This window comes from Uloborus diversus, unplaced genomic scaffold (assembly GCF_026930045.1).
Source record: "Uloborus diversus isolate 005 unplaced genomic scaffold, Udiv.v.3.1 scaffold_14, whole genome shotgun sequence".
In the NCBI taxonomy this organism is placed as follows: Eukaryota; Metazoa; Arthropoda; class Arachnida; order Araneae; family Uloboridae; genus Uloborus; species Uloborus diversus.
Window position 1 is genome coordinate 2121399 of NW_026558098.1, and position 19330 is coordinate 2140728.

General features: G+C 33.0%; 1 protein-coding gene across 1 annotated transcript in view; it reads right to left on the reverse strand.

The window, feature by feature from the left end:
• Positions 1–18211, reverse strand: part of LOC129232784 (26S proteasome non-ATPase regulatory subunit 14) — a 62485-nt gene extending 44274 nt beyond the window's left edge. The window contains exons 1-4 of the mRNA XM_054866887.1: positions 18156–18211; positions 17919–17967; positions 14101–14175; positions 7866–7985 (exon numbers count right to left, since the gene is read on the reverse strand). Coding sequence (XP_054722862.1) covers positions 7866–7985; positions 14101–14175; positions 17919–17966 — 243 coding nt within the window. The 5' untranslated portion in view covers position 17967; positions 18156–18211. The remainder of the gene's footprint in view (positions 1–7865; positions 7986–14100; positions 14176–17918; positions 17968–18155) is intronic.
• Between the last annotated feature and the right edge of the window lie 1119 nt (positions 18212–19330).

Below are 19330 nucleotides of genomic sequence, written 5' to 3' on the forward strand. Positions count from 1 at the left end.
TTTTGGGTGGGGTTTCGAGAGACAAGGGTGGCAACAGGAACTGTAAAAAAAAAGTTCCCTGACTTTTCCCTGATTTCCTTGATTAAGTTCACCAAATTTCCCTGATTTACATTACCAATGATAATGGTTTTCTTTCTTTGCTCTACTTGAAATCCATTGTATGTTTGTATAAATTGTATGTTTGGGGGGTGTACGGGTTATGTGTATGTGTGTTTGTGTCTGTGTGCTGGCATAAGTGTGTGGGTACTTGTGTGTATGAATGTGTGTGTGGGGGGGTATGTGTATGTGTGTGTGGGGGGTATGTGTATGCGTGTGTAGGCATATGTGTTTGTGTCTGTGTGCAGACAGGAATGTGTGGGTAGTTGTGTGTATGTGTGTGTATGAGTACAGGGTGGCGACAGGAACTGTAAAAAAAAAAGTTCCCTGACTTTTCCCTGATTTCCTTGATTAAGTTCACCAAATTTCCCTGATTTACGTTACCAATGATAATGGTTTTCTTTCTTTGCCCTACTTGAAATCCATTGTATGTTTGTATAAAATGCAGTACTTTAAACGTTTTAAGTTGTGTAAAGTTGTTGAACTAAAGATACATTTTTAAAAGAAGTTACTTTTTTAATAAAATGGTTAAAAAAAAACATATCAAGTCAATTTTTTTTTGGGGGGGGGGACCTACAAAACAGTATATTAAATTTTTATACATGGAAAGATTATAGAAAATTAAAAAAAAAAAAAAACTTAACTTTCAGAAACCACTTAGCATAAGAATTTTAAGAAACTATTAAAATCACTCTTAAAAACATATGTGTATTTATGATAGAACTAAAAAGTAATTGAAATTATTTTTAACTAAATTTTCAAACAGTATAATAATTGTTGCAAGAATAACAAGCAAAAGTGAAATGATAGAAGTAATGTAGTTGTTTTTATATAACTAATTGACATATTTATGCAAAACAGATGAAACCTTTTGACATCCATTCATAGGGACCTTTTCTCTAATCAAGAACATAGGTTTTAATGAATGAATACAGCATTTTAATTTAACAATAAAAAAAATAAAGAAATTTACTTAAGTGAACAAGTTAACTCTATTTCAAATGATTTCAGTATGTAACGAAAGAGAATCTTAGATTGCTTTTATAACAAACAACTTTGAAATGCTAGAAAAAAAAAGCAATTAGTTCATTTTAGCAATTAAATTAAAAACGCGAAGAAATAATAACTTTTAAGCTTTTATAGTATTAACTCAAAAACCAAAGATTTCTTCGCGAAATCATGATTACAGTATGCTAATTACTTCGAGACAATGGAAATAAAGGCGAAGGAGCTAAGGCATTAATGAAGGTTTCCTCTTTGCCTGTATAGTTGCTTATTTTACGTTGCATTGAAAGCGTAAAAGGAAATTTCAAGCTAGGTAAACTAAACAACCTAACAGACACTGAAGCAATCTTAGGAATTTCATCCTGTGGTTAATAAGATTCAATACTTTGACGTTGAGGAAAAAAGATGCACAAATATGCGGCAGTGTATAATTGCACCTCATTAATCTTATTTATTTATTATTTATTTATTTATTTATCTATTTATTTATTTTCAACAGATAATTGGCGGAAAATTCGTAGGGTACTTAATTTCGTAATGCAAAAAAAAAAATTTTTTTCTTCATAAAATCAATTTTCCCTGATTTTTGATTATTTTTTCAAAATTCCCTGACTTTTCCCTGATCTGTCGCCACCCTGCAAGAGCATCCCAAGCATGTTCATTAGGGTTAAGGTCAGAAGATTTGACTGGCCAATCCATTCGATGAATATCTTTGCTTTCCAGACACTCCTCAACCTCGGACAGCCCTATGTGGTCGGCATTGTCGTAAATAAAAACGAATTCAGGGCCAACAGCACTCCTGAAAAGACACCTATAGGGTTGTAGAATCTCCTTCCTGTACTTCTGGGCATTCTCGGAACCAGTGTCAAACACATGGAGTGTTGTGCGGGTATCTTGCATGATCCCTGCCCAAACCCTCAATCCTCCAACAGCCTAATGGTCCCTTTCCATGGTGTTACTGGGATGGCATCGAATACAGTGAAACCTGTGTAAGTTGACCACTTGCGGTGCAGTACTTTGCTGGTCAACTTAGACAGGTGGTCAACTTATAAAGGGGGTAATGATTTTTTTTTTTTTTTTGGAATTCTTGCACCATGCATTCATTTTTCGACTAATTGACACTTACTCTTTCTGTTCAACTCACTTTCATTGTTTAGCATTACTTTGAAACAATAATTTAAAATGTTATTTAAATATTTTTAGAGATTATTTTCCCAGAACGACGTATAATGTGTCATGCAATTTTAAAATTTCAGTAAATTTATTTTTAAAAAAAATCTTATATCTTATTGTTTATGAAAAGTTACTTGCTTGATATTAATAGTTCCTAAAAATTCATAGCTATCCAAAAAATAACAATTTTTTCGCTTTATTTTTTTCTCATATACATTTATAACCATGATGATCTATTGTTCAACAAAATAATTCCTTATTGAAGTTTGGCGCATTTATTAGACACTAGTTAATTTTCTTTGGATTTCTCCCATTTCAATTAATTTTAATATTTCATACTTTTTATCAATCTCAAGTTCAACTAACTTTCTTTTATGTAAAACTATAACACAAAGAACAACAAGATGGACTTTCATAGTTCAAAAAGGCAGTTGAAAATGAAAATGTCCTATCTCTTAATCCCTTGCACCAGAAATACTGCAATGCAACTAACTTTACTCTTTAGTGCAATTCCAGTGTTGCCACAAAATATTGCAGCTGGAAAAAAAATACTTTGTACTTTTCTACTGACGCATGTTTTCATTGAGCAGAGTACAAAAGGCAATCTCAAATAGAAGAAAAGAAAAACAAGTTTGGAGAATAAAGGGTTCTTAGTAGTTTTCCCATGTTGTTAAACTCACAGGAAAGTTTAGTTATGCTGCTGTTTTATTTAGTTGGTAAAATGCTGCTCTGGCATCGAAAATATTCTTGGAAAGCTATAAAATAAATAATAATGTAAAATAAAATAATTTGCTACATTAAGTTTAAAAAAATAAACCAAGTGGTCAACTTACAACGGGTTTTTTTTTACAATACTCCAAACCAAACTTGGTGTTCATTAGTGGTCAAGATAGAGAGGTGGTCAAGTTACAGAGGTTTTCCTTTATTACGTAAGATAGGAAAAATTCCGTTCCTGACAAAAGCGGTCAACATAGACAGGTGGTCAACTTACAAAGGTGGTCAACTTTACAGGTTTTACTGTACCAGGTTCCCTCCATATGAATATTCGCCGAGAATCAGATTCTAGACAGAATCTGGACTCGTCTGTGAAAAGAACGATAGCCCATTGGAGGTGTGACCAGTATTGGTGCTGTCTGCACCATTTTCCCTCCTCTCTTTTGTAGGAGGGAGTGAGTACGGTGCAAATGCCGGGCTTCCTGGTATACCTCAAAACTCAAATTTTGAATTGGTAGCCAATGGCTACCAGATCCTCACAAAATGGTAGCCAAATCTCAAAAAATGATAGCCGAACTTTATTTTAATTTAAATTATTTAATAAAGAAAGCCGAGTTTTCGAAATAGAAGTTTTGTAACGAATTTGCCGTCGTGATTGCGATTTTTGTTTTCTATTCAGAACAAGAACACATAGCACAATTGGACAATACTCCCCCCCCCCCCCTCCCTCCTTCATCCCTGGCGACCCGACAGCCGAACTTTTAGTGGACAAAAGAATTTGGGGAAAGGTCATAAGTCTGGGAAGGTTGCAATGGCGAATGGTAGCCACATTGGCGACTGAAGTGAAAATAATGGTCGCCAAAATTTGAAAATTGATCGCATTTGGCGACGGCGAGTTTTGAGCTTTACTTCCTGGCACACAATCCTCTTTCCCCGAGCCTCCTGGCAACTGTTTTCCTTGAAACTAATGTGACTGTGGCAGTAGCAGGGTCCCTAGACAGTTATGTCGCTGTAGACTTCCTCTGGCGCTAGGCTGTAAGCAACCAATACTGGTCTTTTTTGGGCTTTGTTGCTCTCATACAATCTTGTCCCAGTCTTCTTGACACTTTCCGCTGCTTTTAAACCGACTCCACAAATTCGAAACACAATGATTGGAGTTGCACCCGATTCCCTAAGCAGCCGGAAATTAGGACTGTCCTGCCTCGAGTCTACCCACAATTCTCCATCTCATACCTTCGCCTAAACGATGTTCATTTATTTCACCCAAAAATCAACAAAAACAAGATTATTCACAACACAAATCGTTACTGTGTTGTAGAATGGAATGAGCTGAGAAGCTGGCTGCAGACTTTTATACCTCCTGCTGCCTTAGCAATGCCCACGAGAATACGTAAACTCATCTCGGTGACACCAGCACCATAGTGCTATTATATGGCAACCGACTGTCCAGGTTTTATGTGATATTTTATTGAAAATGTGTGAAAATGCCTTCCATCTCTTAATTTTGTCCACCAGTGTATATTTAATGCACAAAAAGATTTTTTTTTTTCCTCCAATTCATATGTTTCTTGTTAATTTCAGTATTTTTACATTAAGTTTGAATAAAAATAGATGAATGTTTAAAAAATATGTAAGGTAAATGCACCAGTAGTGGCCACTTCAAGGTTTATGTAGAGGAAAAAATAGGATTAAAGATCTCTCAATGGATTCCAGCATCAAACGTGCATATGAATCCACTGGAAAACCTGGAATCTTATTTTTTCAAACAAAAAAAATTTTGAAAAAAAAAATAGAACCGACTTCAAAATTGCTCTAAAAAGTGAAAAATAATTTTATCCTTTAAACACCAACGATAATACTTTTAAACGTAATTTTTGAAGTTGGCGCAAAAACAAAGAACAAAATCCAGTGTAACCATGCTTCGTTGATACTTTCTTCAGAAAATCATCCAAAGTTAGGAACGAAACATTTATATCGTTACTCAAATATGCTGTTATCAATGCATAATGTATGAGGTAGTGAAGAAACTGGGCCTAGTTAAATTTATAATTGTAGTTAAGTTATGGCTGTGAATGATTTTATCTATCGTTTTTGCGCCAACTTCAAAAATTACGTTTAAAAGTATTATCGTTGGTGTTTAAAGGATAAAATTATTTTTCACTTTTTAGAGCAATTTTGAAGTCGGTTCTATTTTTTTTTTTTTTCAAAATTTTTTTATTTCATTCTTTTTAGTGTAAATGTATTTCAGAAATATTGAGAAGTTACCATCCATAACGAAACTTCACCTTATTTTTTCATAAAAATGCTCCATACTAAAAAAAAACAACAACTAAAAACACGCCTAAAACTTTAAGCGATTGACACTAAAAATTTATCTTTGTCCCTGGAATTCATTTGTGTGTTAATTTAATTACAACCCTTTTAATATTGCGTTTTCCCTAACTAATTTAAATTTCACAGCATACAAATTGCTTTTTATGCAAACCTGTATCTCCTTACTTAGTTCAGATCATCTGTTATTGGCATAGATTATAACGATAAAAATGCTACTATATAGTTGAGGCAAAACTAACCTAGTAGCATTGAGAAGGCTAAGCAGATCCTAATCACTGCGTTACCTCGCTTCCAGGTTAGGTTTATCCCCATGATAGAGCAATGACACTGAAAATACTTAATGCTTGCTTCAGAGAAGCCTTCATTCAAAATTATCACTACAATTACTATTAATGTTACTGTTGTATGGCACCAAACTTTCTAACAATGGGTTTTATATTTAATCAATTTAATAGGGAAATTGCATGAAATTTAGTGTTTTTTGACCATAACTTTTTTTCTAAAGAACAAATATGCCCAAACAAAGTAATGGGACCTAAGTTGAGCCATCCCCTATCCATTAAAAAAAGAATCATCAAAATCGGTCCACAAGGTGAGACGCTGTGAGTGGACAAACAAAAAAAAAAAAAACATACATACGGTATGAATTGATAACCGCCTCCTTTTTGAAGTCGGTTAATAAAAACCTTGAAGTAGCCACTACCGGTGCATTTACCTTATAGCTATATGAAAAATATAAGTAACAAAGCAGTAGTTTGGTACAATGTTTAAATAAAGAACGAAATTAAAATTATTCTTGAATAGAATCGAAAAAGCCTTGGTTTTTCATCTAAAACCCAGATCGGATAAACACATTTTCAAAACATCCCAGCGTTTTTCAAACGCTGCTTAGACTAGGACAACTTTGGAGAGACAATAGGCAACTTCGATTCTCACCGGGGTTCGAAAATATTCGATATTTTGATATATTTGATACTTTCAATTAGCACAAACTAAAATCTTCCAAATAGTAAATGCATCCTCAAATCACTTTTTATTTTCGTATATTATAATTACAATATGTACACTTAAAATTAAGGCTTCTTTCATTACTTATATCTAATATTTCATTTTAAATTTCTATCAATTTTAATGGAGTTCATTTAGCATTAGCTGTCTTACTCATTTTTCTTCTGTTAGCTACTTTTACAGATATACGACTCAGAAATAAAATAAATACATTAGTTGGTGCACACTCATAAGACATTTTCTTTTTTCTGAGCAATGTTTAACATTTAACTAGGCACTTTTAATATGAATTAAAATTGTTGCATTACACAATAATTTTATGAATATAAAATACAAGTAAAATAGGAGTATATTATATTACTTCATTATATTAATGATATATTAATACATCATAAAAACATTGTACATAATATTTTGGTTATTTTCAGTAATAAATGAACAATTTTACTATGATTAATATACTTTTTATATTGAAAATACTGTAGTTGCAGGGGTAGAAGTGATCGACTTGTCACATATAGGACATTTTCCACAAAAAATATAGGACAAATATAGGACACATTATATGAATAGTTTCGCTATGAAAAAAGATATAATACATATATATTATTTATTTATTCTCATCAATGATTTTGTTTAAAAAAAACCCTCAAACAAAATTATAACTTACACCTGAAATGACTTTCCTGTAGTTGAAAGAATAATTTTTGAAAAAAGTGTACTTTGTAGACAAAAAAAAAGAACAAAGTGAAATTTATTGATAATTAATACAGCAACTCACAATTTTTTCAGGGATAGAAGTGTCACAAACATAGCTTACATAAATAAATAAAAACCGTCTTTGTGTTGAGAACTAACAGGAAATAACCAATGCTTTGTACCACAAATATACAGATATTTTGTTCTATAAAATTCCACAAAAAGAAAAGATTGCAAAAAGACTATTAAAACATTCCGATCAGAAAATGCACTGAACACAAAAATACCTGCGAAAACAAAAACCGAAAACCATGCTGGAAAACAAAACCAACTGCTGTTGCCAAACGCAAAATTCTAAAACCAACTTCAGAATTCGTTCTCGAAACCCCACCCACTACAGTGACGTCATACTGCTGTAGCCAATGAGAGAAGATGCCTGTTGCAGGATTTAGTGAGTTGCGTTTTTTTGATTTGAAATTCGTTTGCACACGTACTTTCGACGAAAAATCCGAAGTCAGATAGTTTGTTTACTGTTGTTTTAAAGAAATAAATTGGATAAAAAACAGGAATATAGGAAATATAGGACATTTTTGAAAAATATAGGAAATATAGGACGATTTTCATGCTTTTTTTGAAAATATAGGAAATATAGGATATATAGGACCACTTCGACCCCTGTAGTTGAAAAAATAAATATTGGAAATATCAAAATATCATGATACTTTCAGAATAAATATTGGATATATATCGTGATATATATTGACTGATGTATACTGGGGAACCCTGGACAGGAAAACAGGAAAACTTTAACTTGATTATGTAAAATCTTAACTCACCGTTCCAGACTGGGGCATGGCGAAGACGTCGATGACCCTGACAGTGTAGTCGTCGACAAACTCTCCCAGCATCAGTCCCATGACTTCCATGGGCACACCAGCCCTACCATGCTTCAGCATCTAGCACAACAAAACATTTCACTTGAGTTACAGACGATGGGTCGAAGAAAAATGTTCAATGCAGAAAAATAAGGTTAGCACACGTTAGCCAAAGGTGGAAGAAACCACTTAAAATCGTCCCGGTACCTTAACTTATGGCCAAAGAAGCAAAAAAAAATGTGAGCTTAATTTATCAAAGGGTTACAAAACTTTTACAGTATACTCCCGATTATCCGTGGGTGTATTATCCAGTTTGCGGATTATCCGTGCATCATTTCGGAATCACACTTTTCCAAAGCTTCGATGATGTCATCGATAATATCGATAACATCATGGAGGAAGTTAAAGAAATCGAAGGTTTCGAATCGGTGGACGCCGAAAATGTCGAAGAGTGGTTTAAAAGCGACGAACGTGAATCAGGATTTCCATGTCTAACTGACGAAAATATGATTGAACTTCTTACTGAATCAAACGCAAGTAATGATACCGAAAACGAAGAATATGAAGAAAATACAATTTCACATTCTACTGCACTACAATCTGTGGAACATTTATTGGATTACATGAGTGAAAGAGGTTACGATTACGGAGAAATAACTGCCGTAAGAAAAATTCGTACGGACATACGCAACAATTTAAACAAACAAAGAAAACAAAAATGTATCACCGATTTTTTTTTCAAGCCAAACATTTCGAAGAAAAGTTCCTGGTTTGTGTGAGTATATACATAGTTTTTTCTAATTTCCCCTTAAATAGTTACCCTGCATATTCCTTAAATGATTTTTCGGATTATCCGTGTTTTTCGATTATCAGCGCTAAGCCGTCCGGTGATTAGCACGGATAATCGGGAGTATACTGTACTTTAATGTAACAATATGCAACTACAGTAATCCCTCGATATATTACGCTTCTCGGGTGACAACAAAAAGCATGATATATCTAAAAAAGCGATATAACCGAGGTCATAAAAAGTAGCAATTCAATTAACGTAACAATTAATGACATGTTTAACTACAAAAATATTAGATTCTTATCATATGTGCACGATTTTCTGAATAAAAACACAACAAAATTTAACGATAAATTTTACTCTTAAACTGAAAAAAATTTAAACATTTTTATTGCTTTATGGTAAAATTTATTATTAGAATTCGGGGCCCATTCAAATTTTACAGGGTTCCTTGATTTAAAAAGGAATGGGCCCCTACTGTTGATCCTTCTATTCTGCTTTTGAATTTATGATTTGTCTTACGTGTGTATCGATTATAAAACTATATCAATGGAGTAGTTATTCAGTAATATTTAATAAAATTCTAAACTACTGGGCTTATATATTTCTCTTTTTAGTTTTTTACACAGTTAAGTTTTTTGTTTTTATTTAATAATTATTTTTTATTTTACCCCTTTTAGTTAATTTTCATTGACTTTGTTATAACGATCATAAGGCGGCAAATTTCACAATCTTGTCATTTTATTGAGAAAGTTCATATCGTGAGGATTATTAAGTAACTTGCGGTGGTCTAAACTACTGATTAATAGTCCAGGGTGGCGACAGGAACTGTGAAAAAAAGTTCCCTGACTTTTCCCTGATTAAGTTCACCAAATTTCCCTGATTTACGTTACCAATGATAAGGGTTACATTTCTTTGCACCAATTGAAATCTATTGTATGTTTGTATAAAATGCAGTATTTTAAACGTTTTAAGTTGTGTAAAGTTGTTGAAGTAGAGATATATTTTAAAAAGATGCTACTTTTTTAACAAAATGGTAAAAAAAAACATAAGACAATTTTTTTGGAAAAAAAAACTACAAAACAGTATATTAAATTTTTCTACACAGAAAGATTATAGAAAATTTATAAAAAAAAATACTTTACTTCCAGAAACCACTTAGCATAAGAATTTTAAGAAACTATTAGAAACACCCTTAAAAACATATGTTTATTTATGGTAGAACTAAAAAGTAATTGAAATTATTTTAAACTAAATTTTCGAACAGTATAATAATTGTTGCAAGAATAACAAGTAATAGTGAAAGAACAGAAGTAATGTAGTTATTCTAATATAACTAATTGACCTATTTATGCAAAACAGATGAAACCTTTCTACATCCGTTCATAGGGAGCTTTTCTCTAATCAAGAACATAGGTTTTAATGAATGAATACAGCATTTTACTTTAACAATAAAAAAAAAATAAAGACATTTACTTAAATACACAAGTTAACTCTATTTCAAATGATTTCAGTATGTAACGAAAAAAATCTTGGATTGCTTTTGTAAAAAACAAATTTGAAATGCAAGAAAAAAAAAACAATTAGTTAATTTCAAAATATATAAAAGAAGAAAACAACTTGGTTATAAAATAAAAGAATCAGTTAAGTCTGAAGAAAAGAAAACCTCTATAATATGCGGCGATAGCAAATAGTATAACGGCAAAAAACAAAGTTTTTTTTATTGAAAGTTCAATTTTAGCAATTAAATTGAAAACGCGAAGAAGTAATAACTTTTAAGCTTTTATAGTATTAATTCAAAAACCACCAAAGATTTCTTCTTGAAATCGTGATTACAGTACTTAATTACTTTGAGACAATGGAATAAAGGCAAAGGAGCTAAGGCATTAATGAAGGCTTCCTCTTTGCCTGTATGGTTGTTTATTTTACGTAGCATTGAAAGCGTAAAAGAAAATTTCAAGCTAGGTAAAATGAACAACCTAACAGACACAGAAGCAATCTTCGGAAGTTCATTCTGTGGTAAATAAGTAAGATTCAATACATTGACTTTGAGGAAAAAAATGCACAAATATGCAGCAGTTTATAATCGCACTACATTAATTTTTCTTTTTTTTTTTTTTAATGAACAAATAATTGGCGGAAAATGCGTAGGGAATTAGGATACTTAATTTTGTAAAGCAAAAAAAAAAATTTTTTTCTTCATAAAACCAATTTTCCCTGATTTTTTTGTTATTTTTTCGAAATTCCCTGACATTTCCCCGACTTTTCCCTGATTAATAAAGTTCCCTGACTTTTCCCTGATCTGTCGCCACCCTGTAGTCCCTCCAGGGACCTCACTCGCCTTAAAGCTACATATGCTTGTCTTTTAATCATCCTTCTCCCAAAATTTAAAAAGCCCGTCAAGAGAGTAAACGTCGCGAAACTCAGTCCTCTGAATCACGACAAAAACAAATGCAACATGTTAGAGATGAAAATTGAATCAGTAAAAGATACTCAGTAGTAAGGTAGTATCTACCCAGTAACAGGGTTGGCAAGTTTCTGCCGAGGTGGTTAAAACCACTGGTAGAAACCGGTTAAAACCGGCATGGCAAAAACCACTTTCTGCCACTTTGTGGCAGAAACTGGCAAAAACTCAAAAAATGACGTGAAAGAAATCTTTGATACCCAATAGGAATTTAGCACGGGAAAATAATGAAATGTTAGCCAAAGCACAATTTATTTACAATATCATTAAAAGTCAAACATTATGTTTTTTGCCCTCTGCAGCTGTCTCTAAGAAAAGGTGGATTGAAAATATAAATGATTTCTTAATTTAATATGAATAGAGGAGAAATAACAGAAAACTCTCGCAACAAAAGAACTAGATGGCAATGCCGTCAAGGATACAGCAAAGAGTCATTAAATTTTCATCAATTGTATATATTTTTTAAATTGGTCCACTATGTAGTAACTGAGGTGGTTTTAAAATTTGATTGGAAAAATAAGTTTGGGGAAATAGGGTCAATGGTTTTGTAAAGTCGTGATATTAGGTATAAAATCGAGGATCAGTAAGTAAAATTCTAGCATTTTCTTCTTGAGCACATGATAATTTTAACCCCAAGCATTTTAGATGATGTGTGTAAGCTAGCAAATGACAACCAGTAACTACCTGTTTGAATCTGTATGTCACTTCTTTTTCTTAAGTGCCCTTAAGATTCTAGTCCTTTAGATTAATACAAATGTTACGAACATCTGCAGTTAAACAGTTCTCTTTCTGATGAAACTAAATCAAGGGCAATGAGTTTTATTTTTTATAATGATGAAATGGAACTATATTTTTTAGTCTACTTAAACAAATATCATTTTGTAATTACTTGAATTAATAAAGAAGCGTTTTAATTTTTGCCAGTTTCTGCCGGTTTTTACCGGTTATAACTAGTTTCTGCCACCGGCAGGGCAGAAACCAGTTTCTGCCGGCAGAAAGCCAACCCTGCCCAGTAAACAAAAAATTCATTCAAAAACCTACATTTGTTGCACGCTGTGTATCACGCAGCTTTCGTGCGACACTATCCCGAAATGACAAAATGGCGACCGATTGTTGATATGGTGAATTTGGATTACTGTTATGTGTTTAGTGAATCTCCCAAGGTTAAGACAAATCGGTTGACGCAATAATAACCAACAGGGTCGGATTTGGAAGTGTGGAGGCCCCTAATCAGGGTTCCAAAAGATCATCATACAGTTGGCTCTCTGTTTAACGACGCTCTATTAAATGACTTTCTCTATTTAACGACGGCTTTTCACGGTCCCAGATGGTTCACTATAGTGTTAAAAGCATTCCATTTAAGGACGCTTTTTATTTAAGGGCGTTTTTTTTGTGGTCCCTTGAAAGTCGTTTAACAGAAAACCAACTGCATTTTTGAAAATATCCGATACTTTGATTGTGTATATATCCGATATTTTTGATCAGCACTTTAATAGTTAATACATCCTGAAGTTGCTTCTATTTATTTTTTTATATTATTATAATTATAACTAGCTGTACCCGACGCGCGTTGCTACGCCAATAAAAAAATACATCATTATACTGATTTTCATGACAATCGGTTGAACGGGGCAGAAGTTGCTACTCTGCAGTGCCACCTGGTGGCGAGTGGCTTCAATGAGCATATGATGCACCTTCTCCGTGGAGAAATACATATATATAGCAATTTTCATAATAATCGGTCCAGGTATCAAGTGACTATACTCAAATTCTGTACTCGCGCAGTTTGCAAGATCAATCCATCGCTAAAAATATCAAATAGAAAAAGTTTTAAATCCCCCCGTTGCATGAAAAGTCATAAAACAATAAAGAAAGAATTTATTTGTTCAAAGTCAAGAAAAATGGCAACAGCTCACTTCTTATCAATGAGATCTTTCACGCGAATTCATTTCTGCATTTTATTCGTATTTATCCAATGGATTGTGACTTAAATTGGAATAAAAAAGGAACGATCGATCGGATTTTTTTCGAACCGGTCCATAAACATTCCCGGTACCAAAAATAACAAACGGCGAAAGTTTCAGCCAAATCTGCCGGGTAGTTTTTGAGTTCATGGATGACATACAGACAAACATTCATTTTTATATATATAGATTTATAGGGGAGAAAAAACGTAACATTTGCTGACCTGTAAAAGTTAGGATATTTTGTAAAAATTCTATTGTGGGGGCACCAGGGCAATGACCCCGGCTGCCCTCCCCTAAATCCGGCCCTGATAACCAAAATCGGCCAAGGTGTTTAGCTCCTAGAACGCCACATAGGAACAAACATACCTAGTCTAATAAAAACATTACCCTTCTTTGCATCATGCACGCAGTCAGGTAAAAACAGGGTTTAAATTGGGTTCAAAAGTTCTTTAGCATAAAAGCTAAAATTGATGGAAAAATGTTAGCAAAATGCTAAAATGTTACACATTCTCATATATTTATATATGCCTCAGTGTGTTTCATCTCCAGTTGAAAATAAAATTCTTATTTCATCTGTGACATTTTTTAAGAAATAAGTACAACAGCTATTTTTTTAAAACATAAAATTAAAAAAAAGAAAACAGGATTGGTGTTTGGAACGTTGCAGTCCCCTCCTCCTAATAAAGCAGTTATTGGGGGGACATAATGCTGGATAAGACTAATAGTTATTGAACTTAATTGTAGTTTAAACATATCAGCTAAGATTTAAAAAAGATTAAGGTGATTATCGCCATGCACGCTTCCTCTCTAGGATCACACATTTCTTCTTTATTTAAAAAACTAATTTATTTTTTATTTGAGCAAAAAAGCGAAAATGCATTGCTTCATTTTCGCAATTTAGATAGTGTTTTCGCATTATGCGAAAAATGCGACCGTAGCGGAAACCCTGGGTAAAAACCAAATCCTAGAACATACCTTCAAGAGGGCCAAGGAGGATATGTAGACTTGCTCCGCAGTATCCACCACTGCTCCATCTGTTGGAGGCGGAGCCTGCAAATCATTAACAACAATGAGTTATGCAAAATAAAATCCAATCAAAGATGCATCGAGCTGTCAAAACTGCAAACCAGAACAAAACAGGGTTCGTAATTTTTTTTTTAAATCAAAAAAGTTGGAATTTTTTTACTTAAATCAGATTCTTAAACATTTTTTAAATGATCAAAAATTAGTAGATATTAATTACTTTACCCACTTATAAACATAATATATTTCATACAATAGATGAATCCACTCAGCTGACTTTTGAAATTAAGTTCTCTAACTATTTAATAAATTCTTAAGATTTACAAATGTGCTATAATGTTTACGTAAGATGTGATTTTGTTTTATGCTTTGCTTAAATATAAGGTTTCCATCATCGTGCCAAATTTTTAGTGCAAAATAATCTGTTGAACAATTATTTTTCTTAATTAGTATATTAGTCTTAATTATATTAGTTAGTTTTTCTTAATTATATTAGTGTTATTAATTATATTAGTGTTATTAATTATATTAGTGGTCTTAATTATATTAGACCAAAAGACTGGCGATACATCGCCAAGGGTCCGCCAAATTATAACACCACTTGAGTTTACATCGAAATTAACAATGATTTCCCCCCTAAAAGGGGCAAAAAACCCCCTTAGGAACATCCGAATGCAACCAAAAGGAGGGAAGGTGCACAACTAGACCCCACTAGGAGTCTATGTACCAAATTTGAAGTTTCTAGGACATACGGTTTTTGAGTTATGCAAGATACATATGCATACATACAGACGTCACGAGAAAATTTGTTGTAATTCACTCAAGAAACGTCAAAATGGATATTTCCTGTGTCTATACATTCTTAGGCACTTATCCAAGTGTGGTCGAGTCGGAAAAAAAAATTCAACATTCATTTGAGGGTGAGTAAAATGGAAATTAAAATCGTTTTTTGAGTGCCTTCCTAAATATGCCTTCATGAAACATCAATTTTCGTTTTGTTCTTTTTATAAGTATACGCCGAGTATCCTTTGCTGTCCTCGGAAAAAGTTCAAATAATAGGCTTGTACTTAAAAACAATTCTCAAAGAGCCTTCCGAAAAAAAAACAATAAAAAAACTCTGAAAAAGAAGTTCTTTAAAAAAAATGGTTAATTCATACTGAGATTTGTTTTGTTTAATAGTTGCTCAATTTTTAGGCAGATCCTGTTTGCTTAAATTTTCTACTGGCTTATGCTTTCAATATTTTGTGTTATATCATAAAAATATATAATTCGAGAGACATGATGGTAAAAAGCATTAAAATGTGAAACCTGTAATGCTGTTGCAGTAAAGCTAATATACAAATTCTTTCGATAAACAGTTCATCATTAAATTATCATTAATTTGAAACAAAAGTTTGAAGCTTTAATGTCGAATTCTTTTTACGAAATGAAATCTTAAAACAAACACTAAAAGAAGTGATTAAGCACTAAATAACAGGGTTGGCAAAAACCCGGGTTTTTTTTAAAAAGCCCATGGACCCAGGGTTTTTTGGGGTTTTTTTAAATAAAACCCAAAAAAACCCAACTAAAGCTGGGTTTTTTAAAAGAAATGTGGGTTTTTTTTGTCTTTTTTTAGTTAAAATGTGGGGTACTTGTAGCATATTGTAGCGTAAGTATATGGACAAAGCGCAAAAATTGTCTTGGGGTAAAAAAGCTGGAAAACTAGTTAAAATTCAGCATTTTCTGAAGAAAAGTATAAAAGATGACAAAACCCAAGAATGGTGAAGTTTCAGATTTTTTAGTTTTCATGATTACCAACAGTTAAGGCAAAGTTACTTCTCGAGTGATAAAATCTATTGTTCGTTTTTAATTGCTACATTTTTTTTTTTTTTTTTTGCATTTTACTTTACTGTATTTCATTCTGTTATATAAAACTACTGTAGAACCTCAAGTAGTTTAAATCGCTTTTTCCTGAATTCCAGCTTAATCAAGACATTTCTTTGAATTTTATGTTGCCTGTTTTTCTATTTCTGTGTACAGAGTAAGAAATATTAAACTTTTTTGTAAGATAAGGATACTGTACATCCTATTCCGTTTTCTGTCTGACTGTTTGTAAAACCTGTTAATTTCTAAAAAATATACCTAGTTTATTCAAGATTTGTGACATGTTGGGTTTCCAAAAATAATCCAGATGAAAGCCTTTTTGCTAGAGTAGTTTCCTCTATACAATCTATAACTATTGAGAAAATCAGAAGTGACAGGACGTAGTCAAGATAATTTGAGTTATTCATTGACCAGTTAAAGAAAAAAGTTAAAAATATATTTTTTAATCTTTGAAGTATTTTTTTAATGCCGTTAAGAGTTAAATACTATTAAAGTTCAAAATTCATTTTTTATGTCCATTGTCTGTGGCGCAGAACAAATAAAAAAGAAGTTTAAATTGTAAAAGTATTTAAATTAATTAATTTTTTAAGAAACTTCTCAGAAAATTTAAAAAAAACCCAAAAGTGGGCTAAATAATGGGTTTTTTTAAATGGGTTTTTTCAAAAAAACCCATTGGGTCCAATCCGGCCAACCCTGCTAAATAATGATAAAGTATTGATTCAAATTTACGAAATTCAAAGAATCTCTAACAGGACACTCAATAAGGCACTTTAAAAAACTTTACAAACAATTTTAAGGCTGAAAATTACAGAAAGCGCATATGTAAGTTGGACGAGTAAGTAACGGTAAGTAATTAGTAGAGACGTACCGAGATGCACTTTGGCCGAGTACCGAGTTACCGATTACTCGGCTGAGTTACCAAGTACCGATTATGTTTTAAGAAGAACCGCCGACACACATGTGATGAATTTTGAACTTATTGGAATAGTAGTATAGACCTCCTTGTCCATATAATAGTTTTTAAAACTAAATTCCTGCTGAAGTTTAATTATGCATTATTTAAAAATTTTGTTTATGTCAAAAATTTTACAAAAAAATTATTTTTAAAATAAAAAATAAATAAAAGGTATGATTAATCAAGTTGGAATTAAAACAAATTATACCAATCTATTATAGTTCTAGTCTGCCAAACATAAATAATTTTTATAATGCAAATAGAACAAATGTGCAGGAACACTGCAGACACATGTTTCTGTGTTACAAGGAACGTCTTTTTCAGCGCATAAAATGTGAGCTAAAGAATGTAAAGACATTCGACAGAAGAATCCGACTTTTGTCGGATGCCTTTAAATCCACGAGCTCACATTTTGTGCATTGAAAAAGGAATTCCTTGTAATGCCAAAACACGTGTCTGCACTGTGCTTTTAACATTGTTTTATTTCCATTTATTTTTTGAGCAAAGGTATTTTTACATTTCTTATAACTAATTTTTGTTTGTAGCAAAAATCCATTTTTAATATAAAAATTCCATGTTTTCTATACTTACTTTTTTTGCACAATTTTTAATAAATAAGTTTTATTAACTTTGGGGACATTAAAAGAGAGATTTATTCCATTGAAGCATTACAAACTTCATTATTCTCAAAGTTTAAATTTGACTTGTAAATGATAGCAGAAAATTATATATGCTTGCGCTTTTTTATAAATTTTAATATCTGTCTTGGACAATATTCAATTTTTTGCAACTATTCGGTATTGGCCGAGTATCTGATCAAAATTGGGCCGAGTACCGAGTAGTTACCGAGTACTCGGTACATCTCTAGTAATTACTTAGATAAATAAAGAAGGAAAGTTCAACGCTTCAATTTCAAAATCGTGCAAAAAATTATACTTAAATAATAACTTACTTGTCCGAGACCAGCTAAACCACCGCCAAGTCTTAAAAGTCGGTCCATTCTATCAAAATAAAAGTAGTGTTAGACATCGTCAATTCGAATACAAGTCATTTTCTTTCAACTTTAAAAAAATAAAACAAAACAAGTGAAGACTGATAGAGAAATTTAACTTTTCAGTGAGAATTAATGAATAAAAATGTCACCTAATAAACTGTTATACAAAGAAACAACAGAGATTTATGTACTAACACAATGAATTCGTGTAAACAGAGAACTTGAAAATGAAATTGCAAATTTTAGAATTCAGTTACAGTTACAGCTAAGAAATCCTGACAGCTATGGTTACGTTCGACGAGCACGACCGGTCGCGTTCGGTTAGTTAATCATGTGACAGCTAATGATCACATGCTCCAATCAACCAATCAACTGCTTAGAATGGTAACCGATTCGGTAACCGGTTGATCATAGAACGCTGCGGTTTGTAACCGGTTCGACCGGTGAGGTTCGTCGAACGCAACCTAAATTTAAAAAAAAAAAAAAAAAATTTGAATTTTGACATCTTGAATTCAAATTATGTTTTTCGCAATCACGAGTGTGTGCATGTAGGCGTGTGTGTTTGTGTGTGGGGGGGGAGGGGGTGTTTGTGTGTACGGGGTATGTGTGTTTGTGTCTGTGTGGGGGGGGTATGTATATGTGTGTGTGTGCGTGGGGGTATGTGTATGTGTGTGTAGGCATATGTGTTTGTGTCTGTGTGCAGGTAGGAATCTGTGGGTAGTTGTGTGTATGTGTGTGTATGTATGCGTGTGTGTTTGTGTGTGTATGTGTTTGTGTGTGTAGGTGTATATGTGTGTAGGTGTATGTGTGTATATGTTTGTGTGTGTGTGTATGTGCGCGTGTGTGTGTAGTTGTGTATGTATGCGCGTGTGTGTCGGACATGGATGCAACCTGGAGACGGCTTTCGCTAGAGGAGCTGCATCGTGAGGAGCCCACCTGTCCACGGTGATGGTGAAGAGGGTGGCGGTGGGAAAAATCAAAGGAACGTCAAAAACAGTCAAATGAAAGCAATAAGCAATCGTGATTGCTCAAAAAAAAATCGCACTTCAAGGCAGAACAAAACAGGGAAATCTAATAAATTGCAATTATTTACTAGGGACGTGGTAGCCCGATCGGTAGAGTGCCAGATTCGGGGCCGGAGGGTCCTGAGCTCGAACCTCGATGGTCGAAGATCCACGGTCGTCATTATAGGGGACTGGGCGACGTTAAATATGCTCGTGGTCTCAATGTCCTCCAAGTGAAACGATACCTCTGGGGGTGCTAGCACCACGTAGCTATTAGCTCCTGGTCTAGTTCTAATAAATTCTCATTAACTGTTCGATCTGGCAATGGTGCTGCCATCTATCGGTATAAAAAAATAATGGAGGCAA